The 25,143-nt window shown below is 37.3% G+C and overlaps 1 protein-coding gene across 4 annotated transcripts in view; it reads left to right on the forward strand.

Annotated features, from left to right (window-relative positions):
- BANK1 (B cell scaffold protein with ankyrin repeats 1) overlaps positions 1 to 25,143 on the forward strand; it is a 309,895-nt gene that overhangs the window by 277,039 nt on the left and 7,713 nt on the right. For all 4 annotated transcript variants that reach the window (XM_043438794.1, XM_043438791.1, XM_043438793.1 and 1 more), the window contains exons 11-12: positions 4,772 to 4,837; positions 19,356 to 19,534. In XM_043438794.1, the coding sequence (XP_043294729.1) occupies positions 4,772 to 4,837; positions 19,356 to 19,534 (245 nt within the window). The remainder of the gene's footprint in view (positions 1 to 4,771; positions 4,838 to 19,355; positions 19,535 to 25,143) is intronic.

Consider the following 25,143-nt stretch of genomic DNA (forward strand, 5'->3'; position numbering starts at 1 on the left):
TAGGTATACAGCTCCAAACAACATTTCATTTCACACTTCTAATGGGCATGAAACATCAAGGGCTTTGTGGCTTATAATTCATTTCTTTATGGATGCACTTGGCTATTGCACAGACTTTCCATTACCTTAGCCACTTATAAAATAATTCCAAATAAGCTTTATCAGATTTTCAAAGAAGGGCAGCCCTGGAAGAATCTGTTTGCTTGAAATAGGCCACTAATGAGGTTGACATGGAGAATGTTCTTGCAGAAGCAACCTGGAAAGACAAATAGTGCAAGTGAATTCGTTATATTTCACCTTCTCCTCCTCCTCTGCTCTTCTGATAGTTCTGCTTTGCTTAACATTTTGAATATTTAATACTATGCAAATTTTTCCCATTCAGTGTCATTTCTATTCTAGAGAAAATTTTACAAAAGTTGTTCTACCAACATTTAAAATAAATGGGTTGGTATTTGGGGCATTTGCATTGTTTGAGATTATTTTGAGCCTCAAAAATTGTTTTTCTTCCTTTATGGACTTTTTTTAATGTTAAAGGTAGTGAAAGGTACTAATAATGCATTCATTATTCTTTTTCCTTAAATTCCAATTTTAGGTAGGAAGAGAAAAATAAGGTTTCACTCGGTCAGAGAATCATCAAAATTGACATTATGTCATAATTGCCTTGACAGCATCATTTGAATATTGACGCAATAAAATACTGTCAAGAATAATATTCTCCAAGATTTCAAACACATGGGGACAGGACCACCTCCATATATTATAAAAAAACTAACATTGGTCTGTGACTTAACTTTCTATTGTTTGTGTTAGTCTAAACCTCCAGTAAAAAGAATTGCTTCCTCAAAACCATGCATTTTATTTAAATTCATGTGCATTTAAGAATTCATCCAGGAACTGTTTGGCCTGGACTGGCTTGGGAAAAAAGAATTGGTGGCATTTTAGCATGTCAGAACTGAGTAAGACACTAGAGGTCATCTCATCTTAGCCTTAACTTCATTGGCAAAGGAAATAGAGGCCCAAAGGAAAAAGTCATTTTCCTATGTCATGCATGTTGTTGATATTAAGATAAAGCTACACTCCTTCCACTGTCCCAAGTTGATTACCATTCTGGTATTTCGATTTTTTTCAGTTACTGTATGTTTAGAACAGACTCTCATCTTACCACAAATCCTGTTGTACAAAAATAATACTTTCATATCTAAATCTGAGTGATCCATACTCAATGCTTGGTTCTCCCTTTAACATGGATTTTCTAGTTGTCTCCTATAAATGTTATGCATTTTATGCTTAAAATGCACAAAACTTTCTAGAACCAAGATTTTGCTGGCAGAAGCAATTTAAATGTTTCAGCTAATGTTTACTGTAAAAAGAAAGATTAACAAATTCTGGAATTTATATCTTTTCCTAAGACTAGTAGAGCATGTATCCTTGGTATGCATGTTTATACTGGTCATCATTTGGATGGGTTGGCTCTTTCTTCAGGAAACAAGTCAATATATGTATCTTCCCAAGATAAACTCATATTCAAAAACACCTCCTAACTTTCATGGCAATGAGAAATGGTCTGTTCGGAAATATGTTAATTGCTAATTGAGCTCTTGTAAGGAAATGAGATTTGTCTCTAGGTGGAAGGAGGGAAACAGTTGTAGTCAATGGAGCTGGAGATGAGTTAGAAGGGAATTTTAAGGGAGGTTAGACAGATAGAGGGGCTTCCCGGTGGCTCAGTGGGAAAGAATCCGCCTACCAACATAGATGTGGATTCGTTCGATCCCTGAATCGGGAAGATCTCCTGGAGAAGGGAATGCTACCCGTTCCAGTAGTCTTGCCTGGAAAATCCCGTGGATGGAGGAGCCTAGCAGGCTACAGTCCATGGGGTCACAGACAGTCAAACACAACTCAGCAACGAAACAACAGCAATACTATGGAGCATGATTTAGTGCCTGTCCTCCTCTTAAAGAGTTCTGTGATCAGCACTTTCATCATCATCCTACTCAGAGCATCCTACCCCTCACCCCAATCCTACACCCCATCTCATGATGTTATAGCTATAATAGCTGCTTAAATATCAACAGTAAATACACTGCTGTAACTTCTCAATCTAGAAACTGAGACCGTTTACCTGTTTAACATTTCCTCTATTTCACAAAGTCTGAACATGTGTTGTCAGCAAAATGTATTTCAACAAAATAAAGTGATTTTTAACAAATTAATGCCAAAAAGCTGGAAAAAGTAATTCTATTTACCAGTACTCTATCATAGCTTCACAATTTATCAGAGTTCTTAAAGCTTACCAATAAATGTGCATTTTATTAGACAAATTTGTTTTCTGACTTTATCTTTGGATTCAGATGTTTACCCATTTTAATGATTCCATATTACAGCTTTTTTTTTTGTCTGAGACAGTCTCAGTTACTGTCCTAACAATATTGGTGAAAAAACCCAGAGTGTCTGCATGTTATTAAAATTTCCAAAGTGTTTTATTTTTTCAAGACTTTTAGAACTGGCCAATGAAAACAATCAAGCACCTCTTGTAAAAATGCTTTTATTATCCTAAAATATATTCATATACCATATATCCATCAGTATATTTTATTTGAGAAAAAATGTAAGCCACAATCCCAGAACTTACCAGTAAGTTATATTTAGCATGTTTTCCAAATACTAACTTAAAGCAGAAAATTGATTTTCAACCAAAAATGTTATTTCATGTGTGTAATTTCTCTTAAACACGTCATACACTGAAAGTATATTTGCTTCTCCTATTTGAAGGAAGACAGTAGAGCAGGGTACCCTTTCTGTTGACAACAGCTGGCAAAGTATATATGCATAATAAATAATAGTTGATTTGACATGGTTTAGGGAACATTCTTGGGGCTTCCCAGGTGGCACTAGTGGTAAAGAACCCACCTGCCAATGCATGAGACATAAGAAATGTGGGTTCAGTCCCTGGGTCAGGAAGATCCCCTGGAGGACTCCAGTATTCTTGCCTGGAGAATCCCCATGGACAGAGGAGCCTGGTGGGCTACAGTCCATAGGGTCACAAAGAGTTGGACATGACTGAAGTGACTTAGCACGCACACACACAGGGAACTTCCTTAAATTTGAAAAAGTGCTATCTGGATTCACCACAGATATGACCTTGATATTAGATCAGTTTAAAGAATACTAAAATCAAAGAAGCCAAAATACTGCTGGGACGCACCTCTCAGGCAGAGTGGTCAAGCACCATCCATCCAGTTGGAACACTGCCACTCCTGTGTGCCTCGGTCGGGTTACCCAGGGTCTCCCAGGGAGCTGTTCAGGGGAGTAAAGACACAAGCATGTTGGAAATGCCCTAAGGTTCTTTCTTTTTTTTTTGGCCACACCACGTGGCATGTGGGATCTTAGTTCCCTGACCAGGGACTGAACCCACGCCTCTTGGATTGGAAGTGTGAAGTCTTAACCACTGGACCACCAGGGAAGTCCATCCCTAAGGTTCTTTTTAATCCTCTCTCTAGCGCTCCTTCTCTGCTGTTTTTCTTTTGACAGAACATACTTATTTTACAGTTTCGTTCAGAGTGTTTCATTATATTTACTTCTTGATATGCTGCTTTGCTGACTTCGTCTCACTGTGGTTTGTTTCCTTATGTGATTTCTAATTCTTTTTCTTTATTGGAGAATAGTTGATGTGCAATGTTCTTTAAGTTACGGGTGTACAGTATAGTGATTCACAATTTTTAAAGATTAGACTCCATTGATAGGCAATAAAATATTGGTTATATTCCCCATACAGTATGTCCTCGGTTATGGATTATGAAAGAGGAGGGGCAGCAGTGCTGTGAAGAACCACGCGATAGATTGAAGTGCAAGGCTTGAGGGTCCAACTCACATCTCCACCAGCAACAGTTCTGGGGTCGTTTCGATATTATGTAGCCCTTTTAAATGTTAGTTATTTTCCACCTTACTCATCTGTAAACATATGACATTGGATCAGTCCTCCAAGGCCTCTTGCAGTTCCCAAACTCTGTAGTTTAGCCTACCCATTAAAAATAAATGGAACTCTGGGATGTTCAGTTTCTAGAGTCAAGCTCTAAAGGCTATAGACTTTTTCATTAACAAATGCCAGAAGGTATACAGAACTTTGTGGGTACTCAATAAATATTGAACAATCAATCTTATCTTTCATCTGCAAAATGGGGTGAGTAATGCTGACTTGTCTCACAGAATTCTGTGAGAAATAATAAATGAGAACAAAGCACTTTTCAGATAATGAAGTAATTCGAATAAGCTGCTTTAATAGGTCTGAGGTCTAGCTAGATGATGCAAGAATAAAGTGTCTTTTTTATTATTACATCTGTGAAATACAGCAGGCTTTTCATCTGTTTAAGAAGAAACAGTCTATTATCCTTGCTTATCACCAAAAAGTCAGCATGAGTAATTTCTGTACAAATGGAATTTTTCGTGTGATTTTACCATTAATCACTTTTAACAAAATGCAGCTTTTATTTTTACCTGATATCAAAATAGGATCATATCTTGATTTAAACAGTTTAAGAGGCGTTCCATCAGTATTATACTACTCTGAGCAAAGAAGATGCTTTTTGAAATGACTGATAAGCTGCACAAATGAGAAAATTGTAAATTTAATAATGCTCCTACTCAAAAAATAATACAATTCAGGAATTGTTACTAAGGAAAATGAAGTATTGCATTCTAGTTTCCTAGAGTCTTCTACAGGATGTTCTTTTTAGTGTTTATGTTCAATAAATAACATGTGTTCTATTTTTTACAGTCTTTCAACAGAAGGCTGCCAGAAGACAATCTGATAGTGACAAGTTCCATGGTCCTAAGAAACAAGGTATTGATATAAACTTCAGCTTATTTAATAATCTTTAAGTAAGAGTTAAAGAAGTCTTATGAATACTGACTAAAGTCTCCTGAGAGAGAAGTAAATAACTGTGTACTTGATTAATTTTACTAAGTCACTATCTTACCCAAATGTAACTTTTCCATAAAAAGATTAATGCAAAAAAATTCTTTTAGGTAATAAAAGTAAATTATTTTAATTAACAAAAGGAAAGAAATTAACAAATGTCTTATGAAGATATTTGCGGTGATGATGATGTTGTTTGTTATCACAGCTCTAGGAGGGTCAAGTAAGACAAATTCTCTAACACACCTCAGAGACCTTTAAAGAGAAGTCTCTAGAACTTAACCTGGTAGGAGGGGCAGATGACTGATTCCCCAGAGTCATGGGTTTTCTGTTCTCTGCATTGAACTCCAGTCAAAGATTGTACCCTTTTCTTGCGGTTCTCTTGCCTTAGGCACTGGATCCAATGTTATGTTTGTTTTTTTTTAATAATTGTTTGTAATGCAGAAAAGAAATAAACATTGTAGCTACAGAGGCATCTCACATAGGAGGAATGTTTTCCTCTGGGTCCACAGGAGGTGGCTGCTTCTGGTCTTCTCTGACACACTTGGTTCCTATTGAAAAGAGAGACGCTAGCAGATGATTTATAATACTATTTTTCTGATAATAAGGCCTTGGTTAAGATTCAGAAATGAAGAACATAAAAGGTGGCAGAAATGGAGGTAGCGCTGGATGCTTTGATAATCAGTGAACACGTACTGATGCTTTTAACCTCAACCCACTTCTGAAATAATGTCACTCCAAAGTCAGTTCAGTTCAGTCGCTCAGTCGTGTCCGACTCTTTGTGACCCCATGGACCGCAGCATGCCAGGCTTCCCAGTCCATCACCAACTCCCGGAACTTACTCAAACTCATCCATTGAGTAGGTGATGCCATCCAACTATCTCATCTTCTGTTGTCCCCTTCTCCTCCCGCCTTCAATCTTTCCCAGCATCAGGGTCTTTTCAAATGAGTCAGCTCTTCAAATCAGGTGGCCTAAGTATTGGAGCTTCAGCTTCAGCATCAGTCCTTCCAATGAATATTCAGGACTGATTTCCTTTAGGATGGACTGGTTAGATCTCTTTGCAGTCCAAGAGACTCTCAAGAGTCTTCTCCAACACCACAGCTCAAAAGCATCGATTCTTTAGCACTCAGCTTTCTTTATAGTCCAACTCTCACAGCCATACATGACTACTGGAAAAACCATACCTTTGGCTAGATGGACCTTTGTTGGCAAAATAATGTCTCTCTTTTTTAATATGCTGTCTAGGTTGGTCATAGCTTTTCTTCCAAGGAGCAAGAGTCTTTTAATTTCATGGCTGCAGTCACTATCTGCAGTGATTTTGGAGCCCAAGAAAATAAAATCTGTCACTGCTTCTGTGGTTTCCCCATCTATTTGCCATGAAGTGATGGGACCAGATGCCATGATCTTAGTTTTCTGAATGTTGAGTTTTAAGCCAACTTTTTCACTCTCCTCTATCATTTTCATCAAGAGGCTCTTCAGTTCCTCTTCACTTTCTGCCATAAGGGTGGTGTCATCTGCATATCTAAGGTTATTGACATTTCTCCCAGCAGTCTTGATTCCAACTTGTGCTTCACCCACCCTGGCATTTCTCATGATATACTCTGCATATAAGTTAAATAAGCAGGGTGACAATATACAGCCTTGATGTACTCCTTTCCCAATTTGGAACCAGTCTGTTGTTCCATGTCCAGTTCTTACTGTTGCATCTTAACCTGAGTACAGATTTCTCAGGAGGCAGGTAAGGTGGTCTGGTATTTCCATCTCTTTCAGAATTTTCCACAGTCTGTTGGGATCCACACAGTCAAAGGCTTTGGCATAGTCAATAAGGCAGAAGTAGATGTTTTTTCTGGAACTCTCTTGCTTTTTTGATGATCCAACATATGTTGGCAATTTGATCTCTGGTTCCTCTGCCTTTTCTAAATCCAGCTTGAACATCTGGAAGTTCATGGTTCACATACTGTTGAAGCCTGGCTTGGCAGATTTTGAGCATTACTTTGCTAGCATGTGAGATGAGTACAATTGTGTGGTAGTTTGAACATTTTTTGGCATTGCTCTTCTTTGGGATTGGAATGAAAACTGACCTTTTCCATTCCTGTGGCCACTGCTGAGTTTTCCAAATTTGTTGGCATATTGAGTGCAGCACTTTCACAGCATCATCTTTTAGGATTTGAAATAGCTCAACTGGAATTCCATCACCTCCACTAGCTTTGTTTGTAGTGATGCTTCCTAAGGCCCATTTGACTTCGCATTCCAGGATGTCTGGCTCTAGGTAAGTGATCACACCATTGTGATTATCTGGGTCATGAAGATCTTTTTTGTTTAGTTCTTCTGTGTATCCTTGCCACCTCTTCTTAATATTTTCTGCTTCTGTTAGGTCCATACCATTTCTGTCCTTTATTGAGCCCATCTTTGCATGAAATGTTCCCGTGGTATCTCTGATTTTCTTAAAGAGATCTGTTGTCTTTCCCAGTCTATTTTTTCCTCTATTTCTTTGCATTGATCACTGAGGAAGGCTTTCTTATCTCTCCTTGCTATTCTTTGAAACTCTGCATTCAAATTGATATATCTTTCCTTTTCTCCTTTGCCTTTAGCTTCTCTTCTTTTCTCAGCTATTTGTAAGGCCTCCAAGTAATGTTACCTTAAAATTGTTACCTGTAAATCACTGAGAGAGACATTAAAATAAAGCTGGAAGTTATTTCACCAGCAGCCACTAACCACTTCCATAGTCTCTTTTTGTTCCATTATGTAAATGGTGAGGTACTGATCGCACCAACTTCTAACATCTGTTGACTTGTTGAATACATAACCTCAGTGGACTTGCTCCTGGGATGCCCTGAATCATCCTCCAAAGAAAGGTGTGTCCTTAAATGAATAATCTTCACGCATCACGTCAAGTGGCTTTTCTCATGACAGCGGCATTGTGCTTATATCGTTCTTCCAACAAATATGTGGTATTTGAATGCAGCACATGATGAGCCTGAACTTCCAGTCTCCCACAAATCACTTGGATATACTGCTCATAAATTTGTATACAAAAAACTCCTTACTGGGCAGTTTTTTATATCTAGTGATTTCTTATTTTGAAGGGAAAGTAATATCTTTTTAAGTCTACTGTTATCCTCCCACTGTGCCTTTAGCTCTCTTAAGAAACAGTTGCAGAACTCCATGTGAGAGCATTGTACAGCTTGAATCAAACAGTTACTGAAGAATTAAAGTAGAGAAGATTATTCCTATCTGGACTCCTCCACACATCTCATAGAACTCTGAAAAGAATAAAGAGAGGGGATGCTTTGAGCTCTTTGGGAGAAAACTCCCATGAAGCATTTTTAGCAAATTATTCAATTATCATACTTTAATTAAATCATGTTAGAATTAAGGGGATGATGTGAAGAAGGCCACAGGAGATGGAAGAAAGTAACAAGTGGCAAGTGTAATGAAGGGATCTCAGAATGCCTTATGTATTATCCTCTGGTTGTCCCACAGAGAACAATGTTTAAGGAAAGGCTGCTAATGTTTTGGAAGCCTGTGTGAAACCTATTATTATTCTACCATAAGTACAGAAGAGTAATCCCTTGTTTACTCAGAAGAAAAGGGGCAGAGGGAATGATGAAAGGAAACAAGAACCTAAATTATAAAATATTTTATTGGGTTAACATCTGTCCATATCTTGTTACTTAATTTGCTTCCTCAAGATCAATGATAACTTGATTTATTTTTTAATTCTTGGTGATTAGGATGCTGAAAATTTTAATTGAATTTTTGTGTGAATTTTTCTGTCTAGATATTTCAATCCAATTATTGATGATATTTTTGATTAGTCAACTTAAAGCAGTTCCTTTCTCAGTTCCTTTAACTGTGGACATCAGTAATTCAGCAGATTGGAAAAGAATATTGTTCTGTTTTCAAGGATAGAGGAACATTAAATCTTACAAAATGTAAAGAAAAAAAAAGCAAAGCCTTCCTGGTGACTGCAATCTGAAATCAGAATCTAGAGAAAAAAACAAGAATAGTTGGGAAGGGGGACTTCCCTGGCAGTCCAGTGGTTGAGACTTCTCCTTTCAATGTGGGGGGTACGAGTTTGATCCCTGGTGGGGAAGCTAGGATCCCACATGCCTCTCTCCCAAGAAACAAAAACATAAAACAGGCACAATATTGTAACAAATTAAATAAAGATTTTTTTTTTTAAAGAACAACTTGGAAGAAATTTTTAAAAATCAAATACCTAATGGACTTACTCTGTCCAACCATTCTTCTCTAAGCCTTTTCAGATAGTTATGACCATCCAGAGCATAGGACATACTTAGGAATCAAAACTGCTTATGCCTAAATTAATGAATACTTTTCAAATATCCTGGGATTTCATGGTGTAATAGGAAAAGTAATACATACTTCACCAATGATAAACTATTTGGAAAGAACAACAACAACAAAAAAAAACCCTTGTGTGAAATGTTTGTCAGAGTCAAGATTTTTTAAAGGGACTGGACACGTTCTCTAAAGGTTAAGGAAATTATTCAATTATTTCAGTATATATTACTTTTTTACTGGAAGGAAAGGAATTATGAAAGCCAACTATTTTTCCATTTTAAGTGCAGATGTTTCAGATGCCCTATGTTGAAGACTGCCAAGGGATTGCCAGGAAGTTTCATTGTTGCTAAGTCAAGGAATTTTCCTGAGGAAAAGGAAAAAAATTAATTGGCACCATTTCCATGGAAACTAAACAGATTTCTTCAACTCAGTTTTCACATTTTGAAAAAAAAATAAGAAAAATGCTGAGGACTTTGGATCACAGATTAGAAGTTTCCATCAAAATACAGTTTTAAAGTCAGTTTTTCCAAATTACTTTTAAAATTAGAAAAATTTTAAATCAATACCAGAGCGTTGTCCCCAGAATATGCTGCTACCCACTTCCCAAAATTGAGCGCCACATAGTGGTCAAGGGTTTGCTCCTCAACGTGGCTAACCAGAGAACTGAATTATGGCAGTGGGTTTAGAATCAATCAGAGTTTTGATGTCTGAGTCTTATTAACTAAGCTCATGGAGGACTGATTTATAACCCTCAACTCCAATCGATTAAGTCTATAATATGGGAAGATTCCTTCCAAGTGACAAGAATGCTTGCATTCATTAGACACTTGCCAAATAATGAAGTTTCTATAAAACATAATTAGTAATTAGAAGACTAGCAGGTGAACATGATCAAGTCAGAGGGTGCTGGAGGAATTATAAGAGCTTCAGGGACATGGAAATATCTGGTTTATTTTTCCTGCCTCACAAAATCATATAATAGTCTGGGGTAAAGATTGTTCATGTCTCCCAGACCTGTTACAACTTTTTTCCCCATTATATCTTTTTTCATGGGCTATACCAAGAGCCCTTTTTCTGTCTTCACCAGAATAATCCCATTGTATTAGCATAGTCAGACCTCAAAGATGATGCATGGCAATTGATGAGGTTTAGCGTTCTTAGCATCCTTAACTACCTCTCTGGTCATGGCCACAGATATGTCCAGTCACACAGTGAAATAATAATAATTTCATCAAGCGGGTGTTGTTGCTATCATGCTTGAAAGGCAAACCATATTTTTGAGGGTTGGGGTTAGTAGGGAGGAGGGAGGAGGATCATATCCACCCTAACCAGCTGCCTATCCAAGTAACTCTCAGTCCTACGTGAGCATACAAACTATTGTAGGGCTTGTAAAATTTGATTGCCTGTGTCCTACCTTAGACTTGGACAACAAGTGGAACACATGAGAACAGCCATGTGCTGTAATAATCACCTCAAACCAAAACACAAAAAAACAAAATCTAACCAAAAGGAACTGTTTCACAGGCCATATTGTGGTCAAACCTGGCCTCTAAATATACTATATTTAAAAAATAATGTGCACAATGTAATTTCAACTTTTTGTCATGTTTAAACCTTTCAATTTTTGCCATGTTTAAAACCATGTTTCAATCTGTCTCGTGTAAAAATTCAAATCTCCAACCACTCCCTATTGTATTACTATATCCTTTGCCATAAATGACTTTTGATATTATCGTTTGTCATCATGCTTTCTATATTGTTTTCTTATACTTGAGACACATTTCTCTAAACTCATAATTCTATCAGAACTGGGAAAATAAAGACATATCGTGAGAATCATGCCATCAACAAAAACATAAAAGAAAAAATATTATTGATAATGAAGACTATTCAGATGTGTTTAACAAGCAGGCACTAAATCTCTGCTCAGTCATTCTATCTGGCACCTGTAAGCTTTGGAGTTTGCAACTTGTAATATAATCTCTGCCCACTAATTCTTCAATGCAGACTGAAAAATCGTTATTGGCTGGTCTTTTCATGGGGTGTGCATGCTCTTGGGAAAGATATAGTCAGGGAATGCATCTTATATGAGCTCTCTAAGTTCCCAGTGCTATAGCAGTTTGATGAATGTTAAATAATAGAATTTTCTGTAAGTAGGAGACCTAGGGAAATGCAGATGGTATTACCTTTATGTGGGCAAAAGAGAATACTTGTCCCTGAGGTATTTTCATCAGGCTGCTTTTGCCAATACTTGATATATTAAAAAGAAAAGGGGAAATTATCAAAATGTGGTTATATGTACTCCACAGAAGAATAATGGCTTCAATTCTCCTTTTCAGTATAACTTACATGTCTATTTGTCATGTTGTTTATGGAAGATTTTTTTGGTTAAAGTCATACCTGGAAAAACTTGTGTAATAGCTGAGGTCTTATCTAAAATGGTGATGTGTCAACAGCACACTGTGGCCTTTCAGAAACGCTTGTGAAGGAAAGGCATCAAAATGATGGAATTCTTATTAACAATGGAAACAAAGACTTTTTAAAAAGCTAATAATGAAAAAATGTTAATAATAAAAAAAGGTACTAATTCCAATTAATTTTAAGGCTTAACAAAGGAGACTGAAACAAATAAAATCAGTAGTTCACCTACTGACCCCCAGTTATCCCTCTATTTGTTGTTGTTGTTCAGTCGCTAAGTCGTGTCTCTTTGTGTCTCTTTGTGCAGCCCATGGACTGCAGCATGTCAGGTTCACCTGTCCTTCGCCATCTGAAATTTGCTCAAATTCATGCCCACCGAGTCAGTGATACTATCTAACCATCTCATCTTTTGTCACCCCCTTTTCCTTGTGCCTTCAATCTTTCCCAGTATCACAAGTGCTAATTGTTGAACGTTCTCCCCACTGCTGCTCTGGTCTTTCCATACACATACAGAAAAAGTAGTTCTCTAAGTAGAAAGCAGCCTGAGATCCTGCAGTAAAGAAAGCTGTGTGATGGAAAGAGGGGATGGGCAAGAAGAACTACTGTTTTTTCCGGAAGTCAGTTGCTTGCAGACCTATCAGAACATAGTGCCAAAGAATCACGCTCCCCCCATACGTAACAAACTTACACTAGACAAAACCACTAAGCCCCGGGATTTTGAGTTGTGAATTGCACCTGCCAAAGTCCTATGTAGTCCTGAAGCAGAAAACAAAATTTGATCTGAACACAAGGAATGTAAACAAAGGATAAACAACCACCAAGTCTCTTGTTGAACAAGATTTTATAGATGTGTTCTCTTTTAAGATTGACGAAGAGGCTAAATAAATAATATAATAACTTCAAAACCCAAGTCAAAGGAAAGAAAGAATTTCATCATGAAAACTGAGGTTAATTATACTTTGATAAATGATTTATTTAATGAGTGAGGTTGTATCTTCCCAAGAACCATCAAGCTATCAGAAGGAAAATAATGTGAAATATTCATGCATGCCCCCCACACACAAAATGAGATCACCTCAACTAATGACTTGTAATTATCTAAGTCTGAAACATTTTACAAATATTTTAACTTTTTAGAAGATAACCAAAAAGAAGTATCAGTTATTTTGAATTTTCATTTATTAAATTAAGCTAAACTATTCAGCTTTCAGTGCTAGACTCTTGTTGTTGTTCAGTCACTAAGACATGTCCAACTCTTTACAGTCCCATGAACTGCAGCATGCCAGGCTTTCCTGCCCTTCACCATTTCGCAGAGTTTGCTCAAACTCATGTCCATTGAGTCAGTGATGCCATCCACCCATCTCATCATCCATGACTCTCTTCTCCTCCTGTCCAGAATCAGGGTCTTTCCCAGTGAGTTGGCCCTTCCCATCAGGCGGCCAAAGTATTTTAGCTTCAGCATCAGTCCTTCCAATGAATATTCAGGGTTGATTTCCTTTAGGATGGACTGGTTGGATCTCCTTGACGTCCAAGGGACTCTAGTCTTCTCCAACAACACAGTTCAAAAGCATCAATTCTTCATGAGTCAGGTCCTCAGCCTTCTTTGTAATCCAGCTCTCGCTGGGAAAACCATAGCTTTGACTGTACAGATGAAGAAATAATCCCAAAATATTGACAAAATATCTTAATTTAGATTTTCTGTTTTAAAAATAAAAGTCAGTTTTAAAACTTAGAGAATGGTGTAACAAGAATTTGACATAAAGGACTACGTGATTTATTGGGAAAAGATCACAACCTAAGAAGTTTATATTTAGTTTGCTAATTAGTTTGTTTAGCTTGCTAATTAGATTGTTAGCTATTTAGTTTGTTCATATAAGAAGAAAATTATATTTTTTGGATATCTAAGATTTTTAGAAAAGATAGCATTTCTATGTCATCATCAAAGTATTCCCCAAGATATCTTCTCAGTAAAGGAATGACAGTAAAATTAAAAGCTCAAATAGAAGTTACAGTGTTAAAGAATTTGTGGTGAATAATGAATTCAATAAAACATGGAATTAAGTGTAAATAATTATTAACCTTTGCAACAACCCTATAAGTAAAGGTATTAGACAAACTGAAGTTTACAGGGGTGGGGTAAGACAGAGCTGAGATTTGTACCTGTGCTTGCCTGATTCTAAATACCATGTTATATATTTTCTTTTATAACAGATGTTGGTTCAAATTTGGATAAAAGACAAAATCAAACTACATCTTGCTTTTAAAATATATACTACAAAAATATACTGAAGAAAATAAAAGTTGAAAATTTATGGTCAGTAATGATTGCTTAAAGAAACAGACACAAAGGAATTATTTTCAATCTTAATTTTAGAAAAAATATAATTCAAGGCAAAAGTATTAGGCAAAGAAAATTACTTCATTTATTTAAATTCTGAAATCTAAATAAAAGCATGTTATCCATGTTCTTTCATGAGGCAAATATTAAAGCATTATAATATTTAAATAAAATGTAGTAGAATAAAAGAACGTGACAAAACCCACAATAGTAGTGACACATTAGAAATACTTTGAAACTTTGATAAAATAGTAAAAATGCAAAAAAAAAAATAGAATAGAAAAAATTAAGATAATGTCAGTTTGTGCTTAATAGAATATATGCTTTTCAGGATCCTTAATTGATAATATGCTGTATGAATTTTTAAAAATTCGTTTAAAAAATGTTTTAAATAAAATAAAATTCATTAAAAATGTGACCTATTCAACCCACTTTCTGATCTCAATATGTTAAGAGGCAACGTCATAGCCCTAAATCTTTAGTTAGTAACAATTAAAGGAAAGCAAAGGAACTAGACAGTAAGAAAAAGAAAAACTGTGGAATAAAACCAATGAAGGAAATCTAGTAAAAGTTGAAAATTAATAGAGCTTAAAGAATTCACAGATATGAAAGGTTGACTAAATCTAAAAGTTTATTTTTAAAAGGAGTAAATTAGCAAATCCTCTGGCAAATCTAGCCAAGAGAAAACGCCAATAAGAAAATCAGTCATGAGAAACTGTCAGTATATACAATCAGAGGAAATGCTTATTTTATTTTCTTGTGTCTAAAAATGTATGACTTTTCAAAGAGAAATACTAATTAACAGAATTATGTCAGATGATAATAATGTCTCAGTGTGGGTTTATCAGTGGCAACAAATATACCACTCTGGTGGGTGATATTGATAGTGGCAGAGGTATGTGTCTGGAGGTATGTGTCGATCTCTGTTCCTTCTACTCAATTTGACTGTGAACCTAAAATTACTCTAAATAACAGAGTATATTAATAGGACAAATTCAACTCAATAAAAAAATTATGTCAAGTGATGAATGGGATTTTTTAAGGAATGTTTGTATAAATTTTAACTCAAAAGATTGCTCAGGACAAGTGTTGTCACTGAGTTATTCCAAACTCAAGTAAAACAGAAGTTTCATATTTTATGAATCATCCCATCATCACTGTCTCAGTGGACATGAGTTTGAGCAAACTCAATGAAGGACGGGGAGCCTGGCCTGCTGCAGTCCATGGGGTCACGAAGAGTTAGGCACAACTTAGCAACTGAATGATAGCAACGATATTACTTTGCAGACATCATAAAAGAAAAAAAAAATATTCACTATACACTGAAAACAAAAAGTTCCTGCTAAATAGGGCCAGTATACCATTTTCTCACATGAGTAGATTAAATAGGCTAAATTGTTCCTAAAATAGTTTATAAATTTAAGGAAATCCCAGTCATATTGAAAGGACTTTTTTTCCTTTGCGGAGAGACAGAACAATTTGGAATAAAGTATTTAAATTTATAAAGCTGAAAAATAAATAAGAGCTGAAATGAGGTAACCATTTAGGAAAAAAAGAGATCTAGGCATCACCATTTCCCATGTGTGTTAAGGTCTACTACTTACGCAATGCAAAGCTATAGTATTTAGTGTTACATTGGCGTAAGAATCACCTAACTGTGAAAGAATGGTTTAGATTATGAAATTACTGAAGGTTTTTGTTCTTTTTTTTACTGACATATGTACAACATTGATATGGTTAACACTTTACCATATATACAATTTTGCATCCTGCTTTTGTACTTGTTCTTATATTATAAGCACACTCTGTTGCACGTGGTCTTTTAAAGTATTGATATTATTTTAATGACTACCTAATTTACTTATTAAGTAAATACTTCACATTTTAAATTCTTTGTCATTGACCAGTCAAGTTGTTTGCTTTCAATTTTTCGGGAAAAAAGTGTTCTTCTAGCCAGTCCCTTGGTAATAGAATTTTTATGAAAAGCTTAATTTGCTTTCTTACTTAATCTCTAGGTTCATATGTCCACCAGATGAATTGCTTGATGTTTATTTGACCAAAACTTGATCAGATGGAAAATCTTGAAAAGAAAAATTGATCTGAAAGGAACAAAACTTTAGAAACTGTAGTTTGTCTTGAAGCTTTTACAATAAGAGAACAAGAGTCTGTCTATATGTACAAATAGTCTGACAAATGCTTTTCAATGAAAATTATGTTATACTCATACTATTATGTTATTATTTCATGCTAACTCTTATGAAAATTAATAATAAATATAAATTTGAGGAGGAAGGAAAAACCTTTACATCCCCCATAAGATAATAAACTAAATGCAATAAAGCAATCTATCACAAATTATAGGTTACATATTTTGGTTTGATTAGTTTGCCCTTAGGAAGAAAGGTGGTAAAATGCCTAATCATTTTTCTTTGCAACTTTGTCATACCTAATAGTAATTTATCATGACAATTGTTTTTAATATTTTTGTGTGAAAAAGAAAGAGGAAAAAGCAGATGTATGTAAAATTAGTCTAGTTGAACAACTCACTTTCAGGGCTCAATCTGTCTAGAACTTTTTTTGCTCCTAAATTGTGTTCTTTTGTTCTGTCTGCCCAACCATGCAAAACTGAACCCTGCCTCCTCAAAAAAAAGTCATCTTGGTTATATTTTAGTAGCTAACATTTGAAATATGAAACGATAATTGAAATGAATGTTAATAAAAGAATTCAATATTTTTGAATTCAGTTAAACCTGCACGTATAGCGATACTGAAGCTGGGGCCGTTTTCTGGGAAGACTTGGCTTGCGATAACTTCTATAAAAGCAGAAAATCCAGCTGCATGGGTTTTTGAGATAAAAATGGATTCACACTTAGGCAAAGGAATGACAGAAGTGAGGTGCTAGTTAAATGGCATAACTGTTAAATGACGACGCTAAACCTCCGCACTCTGGCAAGAATGGCACATAGAATTCTACTGCAGAGGGCATCTCACGAATTGAATTGGAGCATGGAGGCCTATAAAAAGCAAGTGGTATAAGAAGCAAGAGTTTAATTCTTATGTGTGCTTTTGGCTGTTGGCTGACTTTTGTTTCTCCAGTTCCCCTGAGATCGTGTGCTCCACCATCCCTGAAGGAAAAACTTTACAGTATGGAATCTGTTGGCATCTCGTTAGTCCTGGGGAAATAGGACTTCTGAAGATGAAAGATAAGCCAAGAAAGCTCCCATGGGAATCAGAATGATTGGCCATGGAGCAGTTTTATGTGCTTGTGAATCTTTACAGAAAGGAACCCTCTCTGTGCCCCCCTTTCTGAGATTCACTGCTGGAATCTCAAAACTGAAAGACATGAGAGGCCATTCCAAGACTGCCTCATGGCTCAAGTTCCCATCAAATACTTAAAACTGCTGTCAAGTACTTGAACGTCTCATTTCTAAACTAACCCATCCTATCAATGAATCTTTAATACTATAGAATTTGAAATGATGCCCTCCCCGTTTCCCAAATCTTCATCAGTCTGGTCTAGATACAATCTAAATGATCTACTTCTTTATTTATTTTTTTTAATTTGCCACTCTCTTTTATGTAAGACCAAGGTACATTCACAGGATAGAGCTGTGTACACAGAGAGAGCACCAAGTTACAGGTTCCAGCCCTTAATCAGCAGCAAGAAGTTATTCTCACCAGCCCTAATCAGTTTCAGCAGAATTACCATTACTTCCTTAGAGTGATACTCTCAGATAATATCTGTTTTACTATCAATAGTTCATCTTTTTTAAATTTATTTTATTTATAGTATAGTGATCTACTTCTTTCTTGAATACGAGTTCCCAGTAATGAGCAGTTTCTCCAGGGACATATCCAACTTATCACCACCACCCTGCCTGCAGCTTGGTGGGACTACCTCTTCTCTCCTAGACTCTGAGCATATTTGGATTTGATAGCACCTAAGATGTGTGCTGCCATGTCTTATGTAGTAAGTATGGTCATAATAGAAATACGTAAATGAGAAAGTACAAAACTCAAATGAGTTCTGCAGCCAGGCAGGGAATACAAGGGTGATGTCATCCAAAGACAGAGGGAGTGACAGAGATCAAGAGAGGAGGGTCCCTGCCAGCATGCGCTTCATTTATGGCTTGAAGCGCTGTGGATAAATCGAATGCTGATTTCACCTGTGGTCTGCAGTTTGCTCCCAGTATGCCTCAGGCCAGTGTTCTCGGTGGTGTTTGCAGCCACAAGTGAAACATCAGACCACCTACTGTTCTCACTGTGCCAGACAACTAACACATTTGTTGTTGTTGCCGCTTAGCCTTGTCTGACTGTTTACAACCTGTTGGACAGCTCCCCTGTCCTCCAGTATTTCCTGGAGTTTGCTCACATTCATGTCCATTGAGTCAGTGATGCCAGCGAACCATCTCATCCTCTGCCGCCCCCTTCTCCTGCCCTCAGTCTTTCCCAGCATCAGAAACTTTTCCAATGAGTCAGCCCTTCGCATCAGGTGGCCAAAGTATTAGAACTTCAGCTTCAGCACCAGTCCTTCCAATGAATATTCAGGTTTGATTTCTTTTAGCTAATACATGGCATGCTTCAAAATAAACTCTTTTGAAAAGGAAGCAGTTCACTACTACAAAACAACCAGAAATTATTTATTTTAAATCTTTCAGGAATAAATTTTCAAATGATCCTAAACCTCTTGTGACATTTGGATGTTGGTTGAGATCTCTTTTCTCAAAGCTGGAGAGATTATGCTTATTCCATAAATATTTATTAGCAATAATAACATTACCTTGTATTTAGCTCTCTATGTGGCAGGCCCAGTGCTAAGTATTTTGTCACATGTGTGTTGTGTGCAGTGCTGTGCTTAGTCACCCAGTCGTGTCCAACTCTTTGCGACCCCATGGGCTGTAGCCCACCAGGCCCCTCTGTTCATGGAATTCTCCAGGCAAGAATGCTGGAGTGGGTTGCCATTCCCTTCTCCAGGGGATCTTCCTGATCCAAGAATCAAACTGGGGTCTCCTGCATTGAGGGCAGATTCTTTACCAGCTGAGTTACCAGGGAAGCAGAATTAAAAGTAATTCTCCCAAAGGAACATGAAGTTGGCACTGCCCACAACTAGTGCAGTGCAAAACTTTGGTTGTTGTTCTTTCTCTCCTCATTCCTTTCTGTTTTCACTGATGAGACACGTTCTTTTCACCCATAACTCTAGGTCTGAGGCATGACAGTTTTTAGAAATGCATTAAAAAATTTGTGCTGATTTGTTCTGTAACTGCCTAAAGACTAGCTGGAATGAGAAACTCAAACTCCTTTTTTTTTTAAGTGTTTTTTTTTTTTCCTAGTTGTCATTAAAACACTTCTCATGAGAACACCCTTCTCTCATATTGTAGACAGAGGTCGGATGGAGAGTCAGACCTTCTCCACCGTAAGGGACTGCCTTGCTGCGGGACAGGAGGAACTCATCCTGCTGCAAGAGAAAGTCAAGAATGGGAAACTCTCTGTGGATGAAGCCCTGGAGAAGTTTAAACACTGGCAGATGGGAAAGACTGGCCTGGAGCTAATTCAGCAGGTAATACAGATTCCACTCTACTGCGGCATGCTCCCTCCCTTGCAGAGTCCTAGCCTCTTTGTAAATATTTAGTCTTAACAAAAAATACAGGTACCTGTTCTTTCTTTCATTTTTAACTAACCACAAAAAAGAGGCTTTCAATTACCGATTAAAAATTTAATAATATCCAGGTTTCATGTTTACAAACCACTGATGAACTCAGTGCTAAGACTGAGCGTATCATAGCTAATATCTAATCAACGTATAAGGCTGCCCTTAGTAGAGTGAATGTTTTATGAATCTCATTGCTGAAATTAAGGTGAAGCGTCTTTACACTAACGTGCTTAGAATTCTGAAGAATTTATTATTTAGACCAGACTTAAAGGGAACAAGAAAATGATTAAAATCATATTAGACAACAGTGAAGTCACTCAGTCGTGTCCAACTCTTTGCGACCCCATGGACTGTATAGCCTACCAGGCTCTTCAGTCCATGGAATTTTCCAGGCAAGAGTACTGAAGTGGGTTGCCATTTCCTTCTTCAAGGGATCTTCCCAACCCAGGGATCAAACCCGGGTCTCCCGCACTGCAGGCAAACACTTTACCATCTGAGCCATCAGGGAAGCCAATAGTCAGACAGTAGTCCTGAACAAATTTAATGTTTTATATTCCCCTTTACCTTTGGAGAAATAAATATATATATCAGAATTTGCATATGTATAAATATATACATATACAAATATATATCATGATTTGCATATAGATCAGTCAGGATTTACAGGGAAATTATGCCAAGAGTATTAAACTCAGATAAGCCTGTCTTCTATAAAAATAATTTGCATCCTGAAAAAGGATTGGAGTAAGTGGTTCCAAGAGGAGAATGAAAACAAAATATACTATGCATGTGATATAATATACAGTCCATGACAGTCCTCAGTGAGGGGATTCAAGACTGTATTCTATCTATCCAACAGGCCATAGCACTCACAAAATATTTCACCAGTTTTTTTCTTCTCCTCATATAAAGCCCCCAGTAGCTCAGCAGCCAGTTCTCAGGCAGCCATCTCATTAGCTCCGTTAAGCCCAAGTATCAATAATCATTAATAGCCTAATATGCTACCTTTCCCAAAGGATCATTTTTTCCTTTAAAATAGCACTTAAGAAGACATTTTTTAAACAACAGAGAAATGAATCAGAATAGTGATTCAAGCAATATGGCATATAGACAGGAGATTGTTTAGGTAAGGGGACTTCCCCGATACATGTGTGGTCACACACCTTGTTAGAAGTCGCCTGTCTCGCAGGATAGCTCTTGTTGCGGTTTGGTGGCTGGACCTGGTCAAGCTTTTGCAGTGTGAAGCAAGGGCAGTTGTTTTGCCAAACAAATGTTAAGAATGCTAATTGTGGAGCTCTGTGATGATGGTCGTTCATGGTCAGAACTACAGCATTGCTCCTCAGTCCACCCTGTCGCCATCACCAGCAAGCATCCCTCTTATCCTGAAGTGGGTAAAGTGTGCCCAAGTACTGAACTGCAGACCACTTTCCTGATAATGCTAGAAAATAAGTTTATATACGTTTCATTGAGATAAGTCAATTGTACTTTAGCCTCCTCAGACCTTTCTGTAATAAAGTTTACAATTTAAAGTGATCCAATGTAAATACCTTCTTGTTAATGATTTCACTAGTTGCTTTATCAAACCCTTGGTTGTTTCTATTTGTGGATTTATATTCAGTTGTTGTTGTTCAGTCGCTCAGTCGTGTCCAACTCTTTGCGACCCATGGACTGCAGCACGCCAGGCTTCCCTGTCCTTCACCATCTCCAAGAGCTTGCTCAAACTCATGTCCATTGAGTCAGTGATGCCATCCAACCATCTCATCCTCTGTCGTCCCCTTCTCCTCCTGCCTTCTATCTTTCCCAGCATCAGGGTCTTGTCCAGTGAGTCGACTCTTTACGTCAGGTGGCCAAAGTATTTATTGGCACTTCAGCTTCAGCATCAGTCCTTCCAATTAATATTCAGGGTTGATTTCCTTTAGGTTTGACTGCTTTGACTTCCTTGCAGTCCAAGGGACTCTCAAGAGTCTTCTCCAGCACCACAGTCCAAAAGCATCAATTCTTTGGTGCTCAGCCTTTTTTAAGGTCCAGCTCTCACATCCATATATGACTACTAGAAAAAACATAGCTTTGACTATTTGGGCCTTTGTCTGCAAAGTTAATCTGCTTATTAATACACTATCTAGGTTTGTCACAGCTTTTCTTCCAAGGATCAAGTGTTTTTTAATTTCATGGCAGCCATCACCATCTGCAGTGATTTTGGAGCCAAAGAAAATAAAGCTTTCACTGTTTCCGTTGTTTCCCTATCTATATGCCATGAAGTGATGGGACCAGATGCCGTGATCTTAGTTTTTTGAATGTTCAGTCTTAAACCAGCTTTTTCACTCTCCTCTTTCACCTTCACCAAGAGGCTCTTTAGTTCTTCTTCACTTTCTGCCATAAGGGTGGTGTCATCTGCATATCTAAGATTACTGATATTTCTCCTGGCAATCTTGATTCCAGCTTGGGCTTCATCCAGCCTGGCATTTCACATGATGTCCTCTACATACAAGTCATATAAACAGGGTGACAGTATACTGCCTTGATGCACTCCTTTCCCAATTTTGAATCAATCTGTTTTACCATGTTTGGTTTTAACTGTTGCTTCTTGACCTGCATACAGATTTCTCAGGTGGTAGGTAAGGTGGTCTGGTATTCCCATCTTTTTAAGAATTTTCCACAGTTCTTTGTTATTCACACAGTCAAGGCTTTAGCAGAAGTAGATGTTTTCCTGGAATTCTCTTAATTTTTCTATGATCCAGTGGATGTTGGCAATTTGATCTCTGGTTCCTCTGCCCTTTCTAAATCCAGCCTGTACATCTGGAAGTTCCTGGTTCATGTACTGTTGAAGCGTAGCTTGAAGGATTTTGAGCATGCCCTTACCAGCATGTGAAATGAGTGCAATTGTGCAGTAGTTTGAATATTCTTTGGCATTGCCCTTCTTTGGGATTAGAATGAAAACTGACCTTTTCCAGTCCTGTGGCCACTGCTGAGTTTTCCAGATTTGCTGGCATATTGAGTGTAGCACTTTCACAGTTCTTTTAGGATTTGAAATAGCTCAGCAAGGATTCTATCACCTCCACTAGCTTTGTTTGTAGTGATGCTTTCTAAGGCCCATTTGACTTCACATTCCAGGATATCTGGCTCTAGGTAAGTGATCACACCATCACGGTTGTCTGAGTCATTAAGATCTTTTTTGTATATTTATTTTCAGTATCATTTTAGAAAGAATTAAAGGCGGTCTAAGGGGCTTACAAGGTGACTCAGTGGTAAAGAATCCTCCTGCCAATGCAAGAGAACTGGGTTCAATCCTTGGGTCAGAAGGATCCCCTGGAGAAGGAAATGGCAACCCACTCCTTGCCTGGGAAAGTATTCTCGCCTGGGAAATCCCATGGATAGAGGAGCCTAATGTGCTACAGTCCAGGGAGTTGCAAAGAGTTAGACATGACTTGGGGACTAAAAACAATACTCAATTACTTCAAGACTGACGTGGCTTATCTAATATATAGGAACAATGGAATAATGAATGCAGTAAGCACTCATGCAAAACAAAACCAAAAAGCAACCTGTAGATGAAAGAACAAAGCCTAAAACTACTTTCCATAAGAGCCAAAGTTTCTGACTCTGACTGAGTACAAGGATTTATTCAGTTCTTTTCCCTTTCCTTCCCAGCCTTCCTGATATAATTGACTAGAACATTGTCTAAATGTAAAGTGTACAGTGGATTGATTTTATATACTGCAAAATGATGACCACCATAACATCAGCTAACACCTCCATCATGTCAAAAAATTAACATTTTTGTGTGACAAGAACATACAATATTAACTCTCTTAGCAACTTTCAAGTTGCTATATATAATACATATGTAATACAGTACTGTTAAATAGTCATCTTGCTGTACATTGGATTCCCAGAACTTTTTCATCTTGTAAATGGAAGTTTGTACCCTTTGACCAACATCAGCATCTCTGAATTTCTTCCACTCCTCAGTCCCCGATAACCACCATTCAATTCTGTTTCTATGAATTGGCTTTTTTAAGAGTTCACATATAAGTATGATCACACAGTATTTGTCTTTGCCTATCTGACTTATTTCACTTGGCATAATGCCCTCAGAGTCTACCCATGTTGCCAAAAAAGGTAGGATTTCCTTCTTTCTCATGGGTGAATAGTATTACATCATGTGTGTATATATATATATACAGACATATATGTCACATGTTCTTTATCCATTCCTAGAAACTTAGGTGGTTTCCATATCTTGGCCAGTACAATGAACATGGAAGTGCGGCTATTTGATTGAGATCATGATTTCATTTCCTTTGGATAAATACCCAGAAGTAGGAATGCTGAATCATACAGTGGTACTATTTTTAATGTTTTGAGGAAGCTCCATACCGATTTCCATAATGGCTGCACCGATTTACATTTCCACCAACTCTGCACAAGGCTTCTTTTTTCTCCATAACCTTATCTCTTACCTCTTGTCCTTTGATGATAAGCATTCTAACAGTTCCGAGGTAAGATCCTATTGTGGTTTTGATTTGCATTTCCCTGATGATTAGTGATGTTGAGAACTTTTTCATTTATCTGTTGGCCATTTTTATGTCTTCTTTGAGAAATGTCTGTTCAGGTCTTCTGACCATTTTTTAATCAGATTATTTGGGACATTTGTCATTAAGTTGTGTGAGTTCTTTATATATTACAAATATTAACTTCTTGTCATATATATGATTTGCAAATATTTTCCCTCAACCCACAGGGTGACTTTTCGTTTTGTTGGTTGGCCCTTTTGGTATGCGAAAGTTTTTTAGTCTGATGCAGTCCACGTTGTTTATTTTTGCTTTTGTTGCTTGTACTTTTACAGTCATATCCAAAATATCATTGCCAAGATGAACATGAGAGAGATTTTCCCCTGTGGTTTTTCAATCAGTCCTTGACTTAAGGGCCTGAACAGAAGTCCTATCTGCTTAGTCACTCAGTCATGTATGACTCTTTGTAGCCCTGTGGACTGTAGCCCACCAGGCTCCTCTGTCTGTGAAATTCTCCAGGCAAGAATACTGGGGTGGGTTGCCATTTTGTCCCCCAGGGGATCTTCTAGACCCAGGGATCAAACCCTCATCTCCTGAATTGCAGGCAGATTCTTTGCCCACTGAGCCATTGTGGACAAAAGTCAGAACATCAGAAAATGAATGTTCTCCCTGTTTTCCCAATATGCACTGCCCATACACTTTTCAATCTTATTCTTGTAGTTTACAAAAAATATTCATTTTAATCCTGAAGATGAATCTATCAGAGGTGGCTGTGAAATTATGTTCTTATTGACAGAGAAGTTTTATCCCAGGAAAATAAGAGGGAAAATGGCACAAACATAGAGTTAGTAGTAAAAGAGTTTCTAGAATAATGAAGAACCAGGTAGAATCCCTGCAGTTGCATGTGAGATGATTGAAAAAAAACCTTGCCTTTAGCTCCCCTCTCTCCTGCTCACAATCACTGAGTCCCTAAAGAAGAATGTTTGCTCCACTCATAGGAGAGGA

This window comes from Cervus canadensis, chromosome 19 (genome assembly GCF_019320065.1).
Source record: "Cervus canadensis isolate Bull #8, Minnesota chromosome 19, ASM1932006v1, whole genome shotgun sequence".
In the NCBI taxonomy this organism is placed as follows: Eukaryota; Metazoa; Chordata; class Mammalia; order Artiodactyla; family Cervidae; genus Cervus; species Cervus canadensis.